Source organism: Leptosomus discolor, chromosome 1, assembly GCF_034619465.1.
Source record: "Leptosomus discolor isolate bLepDis1 chromosome 1, bLepDis1.hap2, whole genome shotgun sequence".
NCBI classification, from domain to species: domain Eukaryota; kingdom Metazoa; phylum Chordata; class Aves; order Leptosomiformes; family Leptosomidae; genus Leptosomus; species Leptosomus discolor.
In genome coordinates this window covers 171,051,777-171,065,832 of record NC_141391.1, presented here as the reverse complement: position 1 = coordinate 171,065,832, position 14,056 = coordinate 171,051,777, and the positions used below count along the sequence as shown (strand labels likewise).

Sequence of the window (14,056 nt, the reverse complement as noted above, 5' to 3'; positions counted from 1 at the left end):
GGGCAGCAACAACAGATGCAGACTCAGTCTGTCACTCCAGAAGGAATACCAATGTGCTTAAAGCTGCTTCATTTATGAAGCGAACATGGAACTGTTACCTGCCTGAAGAGAAAACAAGAAATTATAATTTTGCTAATTAGTTTTTCTCTGTATTACTAAACAGTAGAGCTTTTCACAGACATATAACAGACATTTTTTCTTATAATTTTGGAAATAGATAAATTCAATGATGCTCAAACTGTTCTGAGTAAGCAACAATTAATAGAAGCTCAGCTCTACTTGGCCAGTTCTCCTACACTCACCTGCTAGGTTAAGGATTGTGGGCTTTAGGTCACACTGCTTTGAAATAGATGTAGGACAACAGCTGAAGACTCCTCCATATTGGCTCTCATGCCAAAAAAGGAGAAGCAGTAGCTGTCCCTCATTTTGGAATTCTGGTATATTTCATCATGTAACATTCAGGTTAAAAGTCAAATGCCTAGATTAATGATACAGGATTAATTACATCAGCTGCTAAAGATCTTAGGTATAATCAAAGCCTACTGGTATCAAGGCAGGGCTTTATCTTCCCCAAAATGGAGTCTGAATCACTTTATATTCCAGCAGTCGAAAGTTATTAAGCCTATGATATGACTCTCAACCATAACAACTTACCAGTACATGAAACAGTAACAGTGTTGAGGGAGAAAAAGCAATCGCTACACTTGTAGATGTTCCTTTTCTTTTTGCTGCAACATACTGAAAGAAATAAAGGTACTTTATTACTACAATAATAGGAAATCGAATGGAAGGGCTTATTAGTTACAATAAAAAAGAACCCAAAGTATCTGCATTTATGTTTGCTATTAGGCCTTCCTAGTTATAGATTAACATTACAAATTTCTCAGGGAGAAGGGAGGAAAAAACCCACATGCCATATATTTAAGAAATCTGATGGAGAATGTAACCTGTTTAAATTTCCTGTTAAGGCCATCTCCTGCATTTAATTGTTTCCTCTTTTCTTCCTACAAAGCAATGTTTTATATTTCCTGTGAAGTTAAAAGGAAGATGCAGGTTCCATTTCACAAGTTTTAATATCTGTGAGGATGAGATGCAGGATAAGTAATATGCAGAAACTAATATACTTGGTGAATATATATGGTCTTCCATTCCATATATTGAACATGAAGAAAATTTGTTTTAAGAATGGATTATTCTAGAAAGTTTATACACTGAAAATTTCAGCTCCTGTGACCAAACTGTTAGATCAGAACTTTGCCTACTTCTGCCTTCAACAGTGGGGAGCATCAGGAATTTCACACAATATGAGAATCCTACAGGATAAGCTGTGTTCTTCTGCCATCTGCATCAGATTTTTCCCTTAATCCCTCATAGTTAAAATTTCACCAAACACCCTGAAAATATGAAGTTAAATAAAACTCTGAAGATGCTTTAGCATGAACTATTCTAACTTAAAATATCCCTAAGTCCTTTTCTAATTTTCAGACTTCTTTACTCAAGTCACGCTCAAGCAACTTTGAATGTCTTTAACTGTTATTTCTAAAGTATATTTGATTACAGTTACATAGAATTTGAATAACAAAGAATTGAGTTACACAGAATTTTTTCTGCTTAAAAAAATCAGATAAAGCAGTGTTTAAGTGTGAATAGAGTCATGAATCTTTTTAGGACAACCTTAGGAATTTAGTAGGATTCGAATGAGTTCTCATTAACTTTCTATGAACACTAAAAAAAACTCCGGAAAATATAGATGCTTATATACACATACCCTGGGGAATGTAAAAAAGCGAAGAACATATAAAATGTTAACGTAAAAAATATGTAGAAGGATTTAGGAGCACAGCCAGGAAGATATTGTTTTCTGTTTATTTACATAATATCAATTTTACACCACACAGCAGATAAAAAAATTCACATTTTTTTGTTGCTTCCCCTATAGGTCTCAGCAATCCTTTCTCACAGCAGAAGTAAGGACAGGTAAAGTAAAGGTAATGTCCCCTTACTAAAATTTTGTATGCAGAAATCTCCCTATCAATTTTTATGTTTAAACTAGAAGCTCCTTCAAAGGCCATACCCTGAGCATATATTTTGCCTCTGTAGCAAGACCTTGTGTTGGGGTTTTTTTTTTGTGTTTGCCTTAGAGCTAGAAAGAAACCTTCAAGAAGTAGCTCTCAAAGATAAACTTGTATTTCTATAGATGTATATAAAATAAAACAAAATACCTTATCTCATTTTCCTCTTGACAGTCATGACACTGTGTAGTTTCATCAATTTCTGGTCTGGATTTGGGATGTGCTTTCTAGAAAGAAAATGCATTAAATATTCTAAAGCTTTTTTAATAACTCCCTAAACAATTGTTGTATGTTTTAGTTTGCTCCAGATTTTCAGTATTAAAGTTGTCTCGCAAAATGTAGGCCAAATCTTGTCCTCCAACCTGTCTGCTGCTGGTATAATTTAACTGTCAAAGTAAAATTTGTATTGTAGGCAGGGGCACAAGGGTCAAAAGCAAAAGAATCCCCTTCTCGAGATACAATAGGAGAACTGGGAAACTGGGGGAATCCCATGTTTTTATCTTCCAATTAGACAGCTAGCATACACGTAAAACATGGTAGTGGAATTCAAGAATTTGACAACATAGATTTGCATTTGCATGTCACACAGTTCAGTGAAGATCAAAAGAGATGTCTCTTGCTTTCAAATGCAGACTGGTTCTGTTCTTCCCACCTCCCCATAGCTATAAAATGTAGTATCGCTATGTAAACAATTAAATGTAATATTTCTTACCTGCCAGTATACAGCTCCCAAAATAAAGCCAATAAGAAGAGACAGCAATGATGTCAGTGCTATGCTGATCCCTTGCAGGCTGGAGCTGCTAATGAAGCCAAGTGCCTCTTCTGTAATTACAGATGTTCTCATTAGTGAAGACCGATCTATAGCAGAAAACTATCTTCAGAGCAACACTATTAGCGAGAGCGCTTTTCTGCAACCACCTACATAACAGCATCTTAAATAGCAGAACAGATACTTCAAAGTGCTGTGTACACGACTGCACTTCATACAAAAATCTCACAGGAAGGTTTTGACCACAATGATGCTCCTCCCATTCCTGAAACAGCTGTGTTGAATAGTCCCAACACTAACTCTATTTTTGTCATATGTAGAGAATTTTATCTTTCCTGCACTTCAGAGTTTTGGGTTTATCAATTTTTAAAGGTCTTATTTTGTTACACAAATTAATTCTTTGGAAGAGAATATATCTGTCACTTCATGCATTTGCTTAAGTTCCGTAAGACACATCCCACTGACTGCAGACAGACACTTTGCCTTGCCACTAATGAACGACCAACATGAGGCCTCTTGAGGGATGTTAATTTAACAAAATAAGCCTGGCTTCACTTCTAATGTCTGTCTGGAAAGGTCCCGCTGACTTCAGTAAGATCAAACTCTTGTACCTTGAAGTGTGTTATTCTGTTGTAACCATTTCTTGATAGCTTTTTAAGATTTAGACAGAGAGCCCCAATCCTAGTCTTTTATGTACTCAAGCAATTCCATTCCCCTCACAGGGAGCTGTATGCACGCTGACACTCAAATGTGGCCCTCCAGTTATTTAATCAAGGGCAGGATGTGAGAAGTCCTACAGAGTCACCCTGGGATCCACCTTCTGAAATGCAAAGTGAGCCACAGGGGACTGCTAGTTTAGACACCATCCACCCAGTTTTAGTTCATTTCAAGATTTAGTGTCTGCAACTCGAATGGTGGATGTATTGTCAGATTACAGGAAAAGAACCGAACTGTAAGCACAAAAAGTATAGGGGATTAGATACAGAAATTAAGATGGACTGGTAGCACTAGAAATTTGTGACTCATGCAAACAGCAAATGTTTAAGCACGTACAGTATTATATACTGGGTTAAGCAATGTGCATTTAGTACATTATAAAACAGACTGTTAGAAAACCCTTTCGTTTAGAAAGGAGCAGTCTCATAATTAACTAGCAACCGATTTTCAACTCTCTGAGGTTTTCTGGTTGACATTTTGCAAGTTCTTACACAAATGTTCTTTTTATCTCTGAAATTCAGCTGTGTTTCCTAGAGTCACAGTAGACAGAACTAAAAAGTAGGAAAACAAAGTCTGTATTTTATATGCTCATATACTACACGTATCTCTATCTCAATATACTTTTTACAAACTGTGGGTTCTGATTATAGGGGCTTGAATTTTAATTACATCTGGTAGACTCAGCACACTAAAAGGAAATTGGTCAAGTAGAGCCTATGCTAGCTTACTGTGAAAGAAATCTGACTACAGAGCAGAAAGTAAAGATAGCAGACAAAGCTCTACTAAGGTGAACATCAGCTGAAAAAGAGAGGCTATTGATTAGTCTGCCTCTGTCTGCTCAGACATTAAAACCAAGTGCAGAAATTAACCCGAGGGGCATATCTTTCTTCAAACTGTCCATCCCAGATTAGGCATAAAGGACTTTTGCTTGCAGATCTGACCTTCAAGAAATCTGGACAAACTCAAGTGGGGTAGAGCCAGCCCGAACATCTCAAAATCCCGTCATTACTTTATCTGAATTGTATTCTCAGCGTATTTTCAGAAGTAAATTCCCATATCGCTCTTGTGCTTTAGTCATGAAAAATGCAACACTGATTTGCCTAATACCCTTAGCCATTCTTCCCGGTGACAGACTGCTGAGTGATACAACTAAATTATGTAAATTCTATGGGGATGGTCCCATTTTCTGTATTCTGCCTTGCAAACTTCAGAAAAAATGGAAAAGTGAAATAAAAATCAAAGAAAAAACTCTTCAGTTCATATAGAGCATAATTTATTTGGTAACACATTATGGTAGAGTGTATAATCTCAAAAATCTTCCGTCTACTCTGCCATGCTGGGCAGCCTGTCATGGTAAACATGCTGATTTTCACATGAACTTCTAGAGAAGCATTCTGTATGCAGAGTGACCAATGACAGCCTAGAACCCTCATTTGTATCATTATTTTTCCCACAAACTTTAGAGAGTCTTAGGCAACAGAGGAGCTTCTTTTACAATGAGGTATCCAAAAGTTGAAAAATTTGATTTATGAGAAGGTATCTCCAATGCAGATGCTTTCTTCAGCATCTACAAAAAACTGAAAGGAATTACTAATTATCTTTCCATGTGGGGACCTGCAACCAGGGACAGAGCCTAAACACAGTCAAAATTGTGTCACCCTCCCCACGTAACCTTTTAAAACAACAGATTTCTTTTTCATAACTTGATAGTGTATGAAATAATTTGAAAGTTAAGTAACCCATAAGTACCTTAAAAAGCAAACAACAACAGATTATTTAATTTCACTTTCAAGTCCAGAGAAGAGTCTCTTGAAAGATCTAGAGAGAATGAAATGAGGCATGGTTTTTCTTCATGTGCCTTTTATTTATAGTAACATCTAAAACAGAACAGGTTGGAGAATTTTCAGCCTGGAGAACCTCCCAGGGACCTGTGCCCTAATGCAGAAGAGTGAGATAAGGAAAGCAAGCTGGCTGCCAATAGGTTTTTATTCCTTCCCGAGGGACCTTTTCCTCTGTTAGAGCTCTAAAGTTTCTACACAGAAAGATTCCCACTTCCAGCAGCTGTAAAGGCAGAGTAAGAGAAGGAATAGGAGGAACCAGGTGTATAGGAGGAACCAGGTGTATTGGTAACTTTGTGAACTCCTTGGATAATGCCAGAGGAACTGCTGGCTTTGCGGCTAGTGTATTATTCACTTAAAACAGACTATCCAGCAAGGTGCAAAAGGGGAGTGGGAACAGGCCAGGACATCTCAGAGTTCTCACTCTGCACCTTACAGAAGAAACCCTTAGGAAGTGAGCTTATCTGATGTAGATTTATGGTCTTCGTGGTCACTGGAATATTAAGCTGTGAACAAAATACACTTATATTAAAAGCCACTCGGCTACACAATGAAGTTATTGAGTTGCTCTCCACCTTGAGCCATGTGTGCAGGTTTAGCAACCAATTGTGATTCAAAGCACCGGCTTGATTTTTTTGCCATATGACTCAAACGAATTTTCAGTTTACCTCTGCTCAGCTCCAACGCAATTACCACAAGATCTTATCTATAAAAATGCAGAGCAGCTCTCACCTGTTCATTAGGGTTTTCCATTAACCATAAAGTTGGAACAAAGGCACAGAAGGCAACACCAATTGCATTAAGCCATGGGTGAACATTTTGAAATTGTGCAATTACTGAATTAAACTATGGTATTCTTTGCTTAATTACAAAAGTAGACCTTCTTCCTAAAAACAATTATAGATATCTCTGTGTTTACATGTTCTTTGAGCTGCTCAGTACTGAATAAAGCTAAATTATTGTGAGGAAATTATAGGCAAAAAATGGAAGAAAACACTTAACTTTCCATGAAAGTATAAACAATACTATGGCAATAAATTGAGTGAGAAGCGTTAGAAACAGCTAAGTTTACGCTTTAATCATAGCAATACGAGATTCATCTCGTGAAAAAAAAAAAAAGAGACTACCATTTATTGTTTGGTTCAACCACTGAAAGAAGAGATCAGGACTCAAGACTTCTTATCCTGACACTTATTCTTTACATAGGAACCATCTCATCTGAATTCTCTAGACTATGCTTGGTATAATGGTCCAGAGAAATAACAATGAAACTGTGATTTAATTAATTGGATTTTAAATTGGACTACAGTCATGTAATACAAAGAGAAGAAAACAAACCAACCTAAATAAAGGAGAGGGGATGTATGTCTGAGAATTTTATGGGGGAAAAAGATGGAGTGGGAACATGCCACAGATCCACATTCAATAGTACATGGATGAAAACAGCACTATTGCTATTCAAAAGAATTAGAACAGAATAATTGGTTCCATTTTACACTTAGTTGGGGTAAGACTTATGGTGAAGATTTAGTCAAAATTCTACTCTACTACAGTAGTTTATTGTTGTGTAATAACAATGAGGTAATGAAATATGACTCAACAAATGTAGCAACATGAAAAAATATAATTTAGCTGATTTATATTATATACAATTTCTATGATAATTATTTCACAAATGATTTTATTAGATTAGGCACCTCAGGTTTGTCTAATTTGACTTTGGAATTGAGAACAGTTCAAGTTATCTGACTGCACAGACTTTATTAACACATCCAAAATTTGTTATTAATCTGGAGTGGTTCTTTTGCAAACAGCAAACGATTCTAAATGGTCCAAAATCCATTAATTTTAAATAGCTCAATTTAAAACTGTTTAAAATTAAAGAGGGTCATTTAAAAAAAAAATGCTGTTGTTTGTGTCTGGAGATGCTTTATTCAGCTTTCCCCTCTTCTCCAAAAGTTTTCCTTTCCAAAATTTGAATCTAGTGATGCTGTTCTGAGAACAGTACTGAAGCCAGTAGACAGGGTCCCCTGTGCTGAGGAGTCTTCAAATGGGAAGTAGTAAGGTTTATTCACTGTTGTTCCTTCCAAGATGGTAGGGATTAAGTAAAAAAAGAAAACTTACTCAGCAATGAAGCCAAGACAAAACTAAAATCAGTACTGAAGATCATCTTCAGGGAGTAATATAGAGATGCCAATAAAGATGACACAGGTCCCCCTCTGCAAAAAGCTCCAAACAACTAAAGTGAACCAGTCAGCATCCAATGACCAAATTAATGTAATTTAATCTGATTATGAGTTCAAACTGTCCCCAGTCCCAGACATGCAGTCCTCATGTCGTTTCTACATAAGGCTGTTAACTGATATCCAATTTTCCAATAAATTGCTTAAGAGAATTATAATCAGTTAAAACACACCTGTACAGCATATGGCCAGCCAAGCATTTCTTTGACTTACTGCATTATTTTAATTAGGATTTTTTCCTACTTGATTATCAGTTCCAGTTATAAAACAGATTAATAAACCTGCTTCTGTACTCCCCTCCACAGAACAGACACAGGTGCCACACTCTGCTGTGCTGTCCAGCCTCCCTCCTGTTACTGTACTGGGTCAAACTCCTTTCATCTGAACTATCCCTGTAATCTATCTTCTTTCTTTTGGCTCCTTAATCCATTCCCATTGCTTCAGGCTGCAGCTGAATATTCTTCCTCTAGCAGCAACAGCAAAAATTATCACATGTTCAGGCCTGAGAGACAGGTATGCACTATTTAGCCCCCTCCTGGTGCCTCAAAATTAGCCTTGGGCTCATCAGGTTATTTGCAGCCAGCTCTGTGACCTCTTGGCAAGGAATTTCTGGCAGTGAGACTTCTCTTTTCCAGAAAGGCAGGCTGGCAGCCAGGAGTCGAAGGTGGGTTTTATTCCAGCCTTTTACTCAGAGGGTTCTGGGGAATGATGACTCTAAGACACTTGCTTAATTAGAAAGCAATCAAGAAGGGCTTCAAATCTGACAGCAGCTGTGAGCCAACTAAGAGGTAGCATGCATGGTGATAAAAACCCAGAGAATAACTAGATTACACATTTCCAAGAGAAGCACCATTAGAAGAAACTCAGTTTTAGTAGTATATGTCCCACTGTCAGGAGCTACGTCATGCCCAGCAGGCTACATCAGGCTGCCTCCTTGTCCATGTTTTCTTAAGCACAAGGAGTACCAGCCACACAGTTTCTCATCATGCATTTAGATAACACAGATGCTTGTGAAGTGAAAAGAAGAAATTGTAAGAGATACACATTGTCATCCTGATGCGTCCAGGAAACAGGAACAAGAAACAACAACATGGTTAAGCTTTAGTCACTGTTTCAGGACCTCTAAGGAAAAATCGCCTTTTGTTCACATAGAAAGTTTCAGAGAATATGCACCTTGTTGTACATGATGTTACTAAAAGCCCCTGAAACATCACTGGTTTTCTTCACCTCGGATTCCTATACCCCTTCTGATCTCACAATGGCCAACGCTGAAGCTCTTACAGCAATGACTCTGGACTCTTATCCGTCAGTGACCAAGACAGATGAGAAACACAAGGGTGGCCATGCCAGAGAGATCACAACCTACCACAAGTGTAGTGACTTTGTCCTTGACCTCAGCTGAAAGCATGCTCACTGTGGAGCTGGCCCTACTGCAACTGCAGCAAGCAAACATGGAGACTGTCTTCATGTTTGGTGTCAAGCTTGGGATTGACAGCACTCTCAGAGTGCAATGTACAGGTAACCTCTTTGTCCATGTGAGTACCCTGGGCCAAATTTAGGATAGCTACTCTGTTTTGAGCAACTTCCTTTTCTGAGAGTTAAAATGAAGTGCCTGAGACAGCCAAGTTTCCTGCTGCCATATGACTAGGGAAACCTCATGACAGTCAAAACAGAGACCTGCCCTCTCCAAGTTGCAGAGAGCCGTCACATCATTGTAACTTGATAGCATTTCTAAATTTTGATTAGATAAGTTCATTGCATTTCAGTATGACAGCTGAGAAACACATGGTACACCATCAGGCACAAGTAACTTCCCATTAATTTGCACAATTAATGACATTCTTTTCCTCTGAGCTCTCATAACAACCAGCTACCAGAACAAAATGGAGACACATATATTAATTCAAGCACTTGTACTTACTGTTACTGCTAGTGTTACTGCCAATGCTGTCATTCCTAAGGGAGCTGGCAGCAACAGGAGGAAACAAAAATGTTTTTGTGACAGCGACTCTGGAATCTAAATAGAAAATGAGTGTGTCAGCATTATGTAATTTAAAATACAGTTCCCTCTATGTAAGATGACGGGCTTCAGGGCTACTCCGATGTGGCTATCGGGCTGTTTTAAAAATCTGGCTACAGGGCTGTTTATAAAGTGGATTAAGCCAAAAAAGGCAGTCTTATTAAGAGGCAGATGTGTCTACACACTGAGCTGCTGCTGAATAGCTATTCTGGAAAAGCAATTATGTTAAACAAGTTCTTAGGTTATGGCACAGATCATCTTCTATTTACTACTGGTGTAACTATGCAACTGGATACATTGCCCTAATTAAAAAGCCAATAGCTGTCACTAGAGAGAGTAAAAGAAAAGAGAACACGAAACCTCCATTTACTGGAAGGATGAGAACGAACTGCAGGAGCCTGACCTGAGCTTGTTAAAATTTTTAAATAAAGTGTGTCCCTTTTCAGGAGAGGTGGGATGAATAGGGAGGTGACTTGAGGCAGCTGCAATTTACAACTTCTCCGAACTTCCTATCTTTTCAGTAGTCCAATCTTAGATTCCTTTACTGCCTCAAAAATTAAACAGAGCATTAATAGAAGATAAGAAGAACCATATAAAAAGACAAATCAGGATGTATTTGGGATGAAAAGAAACAGGGCAGAGTATTGTGAGGTTATTTGGATTATATTAAGGAATGATGTCACTAGGAACCATAGCACTAGTTTTACTGCCAGACAGAACTCAACTTAGAACACAAGCTTCAGTGTTGGTAGTAATTTTAACTGGCAGTTAAAAGGAGACATGGAGGTACAGCATCAGATCCTTAGCATCTCTGAAATCAAAGGAAAATCACCCACTTATATCTACTTCGATTCTGTTCCTCAAAATGAGAGCCATCTTACCATTCTCTGGTGTTTCTACTGTTGAAGGCAGAATGCAGTCATTCTTATCCAACATGTCTGCAAACTCCTTGTAGACCTCTATGGTACTATTAAAGTGCCTAAAAAAGTCCTCAGGAATGAAGCGACCTTCTTCATAAAGGTGACCATTTTCTTTTACAAAATCCTAGGGTAAAATATAGAATTCAGCTTGAAAGAAGGTCAAGAGATGCTCATTTCAGCACCTCAACAGATGATCTGAAGATGACACAAAAATAGTTTAAATTTTTAACTTGCAGAAGACCAAATTTGCTGTATACAATCTTCATAAAACATACAAGCTCTCTGATCTGAGGATTTCAAATTAACTTTGTAAATAGAAATAAATTATTAATCCAGTGTTGTAAAACTGCCAAGGAATGAAAAGCATTCTCCCATCCTGTGCAGAATATGGAGAGGTGGGTCTTTTTTATTTCTCTCATTCAAAAAATTACCTTGATTTCACATTACTTTGCAATGTTCCACACGATACTTTTAATCTGAACACAGGAAAACAACACAATCATAGCTATTGTCATAAGAGTATAGGGAACAGAATACAATAGTTGGGATACACTACTGCACAGAAGCAGGCTGAGATCCCTGATAAAGTACCTAAAAATAAGAGCAGGACTATAGACAAGGAATCATTCTGAGGTCTAACAGACAAGTGGTTTATGCCAAACTAAACAAGAAGATTGAGGTCCATATTAAGATCATTGATTGATATGTTCTTTTTCTTCTTTTTACCTGACTGGCCTTCATAACAACTGTTTCTTATGCCAGCAGGTCAAATTTGGCCTGGGGTTACTCTGTACTCCCAAGAAGGACAGTGGTAAAAACACGGGTTAAACATGTACTAAGGAAAACTTCCTAGTTTTGGCTTCAAAATTATTTTATGCTTAATCCTGAAAGTATTAGATTCGAATGAGTCTTTTCTGAGGAAATCAATAGCTAGTTGTTTCTCTGAATTACAGGATGTTTACTTCATTCTATGAAATAAAATTCCTCTTCCCCAACCACATCCCAGCTGAGCGCTTTGAATCATCAGGACAAGAATAGAGAAGACAAAAAAATACATTGAAGATTGGACAGATTTCAGTTTGAAATGGAAAGGTAGGGAATGTCTAAATAGTCTCAGCAATATAGTGCAAATATATGACCAGGTTACAAGGTTATGCCACTCTAAATGAGATTGAGTGGTTTAGCCCATTTAATTAATTCTGGATGTTAAAAAAGGTGCAATTACCACAGCTAAGGACCTACTTGACACAACTAAACATATATGGAAGATGAAAACCTTGCCCTAAAGAACATGATTGATTTTGCCCATTTTGTTCAGTGTGACAAAACCTTCAACTACAGAACTTATTTTTAATTACTGATAGACTGGTTAGAGCTGGGTAAGGGATTAGAAAGTTAATATTTTTCCCCCATCATTTTCACACAAGAGAATCAGGCATCTCTTGAGTGAGACTCCTGGAATCGTTCCAGCTGCTGTTGGAATCCAGAAACACATGGAAATGGGCCGATATCCTCCAGTCTTTGCTGTGAATTTATATAAAAAGGTTCATTAAACCATGGTGAAGCTTTCAGAGCTTCACACACTGTGATACATGCTAAAAGTACATTAATAGCTTCAACCACATCATCTTTAAACTTTTGCTCGTTAGGATCACTAGCAAAATGAATAATTTAAGCTGGATGCACAAGGAAGATTTCTGCTTGTTTCAAACAGACCAGAATGAATTAATTATCTTAAAGATGACAGTTACATTTTTGACTACTTAGATAACTGTATACAGGTCATTGCATATACTGTAATTCCTTCTAAGTCATTTTCCTTTGAAACAGGAGATTATGACTAGCCAACATTAGCACAGTTTACTCAGTGCATTTCTAAACAAAGCAGGATTTCAGATGTACAGGAATAGAAATGAGAACAAATCTAATCAAGCTTTGGACATTTTAACTATTACTGAGTACCGTGCAACAGAAAGTTCAAACAAATATCCAGTACAGAAGTAGAAACTCTGCATACGATTACCTTATTTTTATCAAAAGCTAAGCATGCCATAAGATCATTAATTATCCTTGTGAGATTATTGATGATTGAATAGTTGCTTAAAACATCAGACATATCCGAAATATCTGAAAATTTCTGGAGAAGATTATGTAGACTCCTTGAAAATTCAGGCACCATCAAATGTAACCAACAGTGATTAGGCTGTCAGGGGATAAAAAGAGAAACAGAGAAGTAGATTAAATATCAGTCTTTTTTGCAAAAACTGGTTAAGCAGCCAAATGTGCAAAAGTAGCTTAGACTGTTCTTTCCAATTTAAATTATCTTGAAAGTCTAAATTAAGATTTATCATCTTTAGTGTGGCCAACTTTCTCCTCAGTCCTTTTGGTGAAATTTCTACTCTCACAGATACTGACATATTTATGGTTGTCTGTTAAACACCATTCCTTCATTAAATTCTTAATGAATGCTAAGCATCAGTCTGTTGATAATTTGAGCCTTGGGACATACTACTATGAACCCTAGTCCATGCTTTCATTAGCCTTTTCTTTTAAAAAGAAAATTGCTTTAACAATTTTCTCCAGACTTTAAACCCATCTCACTTTTCATTTTATTATTGTTACCCTACATGACTGTTAACCACAAAGATCCTTGATTTAAATCTCTTCCAAGAAAGGTTTCCATAATCGTTTTGCATTAGATCCATGTGTGCTTTTATCCACCTTTAAACTAGCTAGCTTAGTTAACTCCTCTTCAGCTTTTTCACTAAATGCTATTCCCTAGAACAGTTTCTAGATCTAAAAGTCTGTCTTTTACTGAGTTTTTGCTGACAAAATGGTTCTGCACAGCCTGTGGCAGTATTTGCCACATCTGTGCCACTGGAATAGAGTTCAAATCCTTTCACTGACACCTGTGTAATTAGTTTGCAGATAAAGTTTGTACAGCTGCTCATGCGATTGAAACCTGGTCATTCATCTTGCTGCCTTACAGGGAGTCATTATCTCCTTTCACCTAGATTTACATAACAGTAGTTAACTAAATAAAGTCACCCAGCCCAGGAAAAACCTTAACTCAATATGGTCAGCAAAAATACAGGTAATGCATTAGTCACACTACAACATGTACCTGGAAATCCCTTCCCAATAAATGTGGAATTTTTAATGGTAAATGTTATGGGAATTTATTCCTTATGCAAGGCTATTTTTTCAATGATTGGAAATGTCTCAGGATATTCAAGCCTGACAGATAGGAAGATCTTGATCCAGCAACCCTCAAGTACTCTCAATATCACTAAACCAGTTTGCAATTGCTGCCCAGTAGATGAGCAGCATCCACTGAATCCATCCACTCCCCTTTCTGCAATGCACAGTAAGTGTTTGGCGATGTACCACTTCTAGACTTAATCTCATTTTACTCAATTCGTACAATAAACCTGCATACAGATTCTTTATTAAAAAAATTATCCACTGCTATCAATA

General features: G+C 37.3%; 1 protein-coding gene across 2 annotated transcripts in view; it reads right to left on the bottom strand.

The window, feature by feature from the left end:
• Positions 1–698: 698 nt before the first annotated feature.
• The window catches only part of KITLG (KIT ligand), a 30,151-nt gene continuing 16,793 nt past the window's right edge, over positions 699–14,056 (bottom strand). Inside the window, exons 4-9 of one of the 2 annotated variants that reach the window (XM_086471254.1) lie at positions 12,603–12,782; positions 10,541–10,703; positions 9,561–9,656; positions 2,785–2,894; positions 2,223–2,299; positions 699–738 (exon numbers count right to left, since the gene is read on the bottom strand). In XM_086471254.1, the coding sequence (XP_086327380.1) occupies positions 699–738; positions 2,223–2,299; positions 2,785–2,894; positions 9,561–9,656; positions 10,541–10,703; positions 12,603–12,782 (666 nt within the window). The remainder of the gene's footprint in view (positions 739–2,222; positions 2,300–2,784; positions 2,895–9,560; positions 9,657–10,540; positions 10,704–12,602; positions 12,783–14,056) is intronic. The other variant, XM_086471262.1, reaches the window with a different exon arrangement.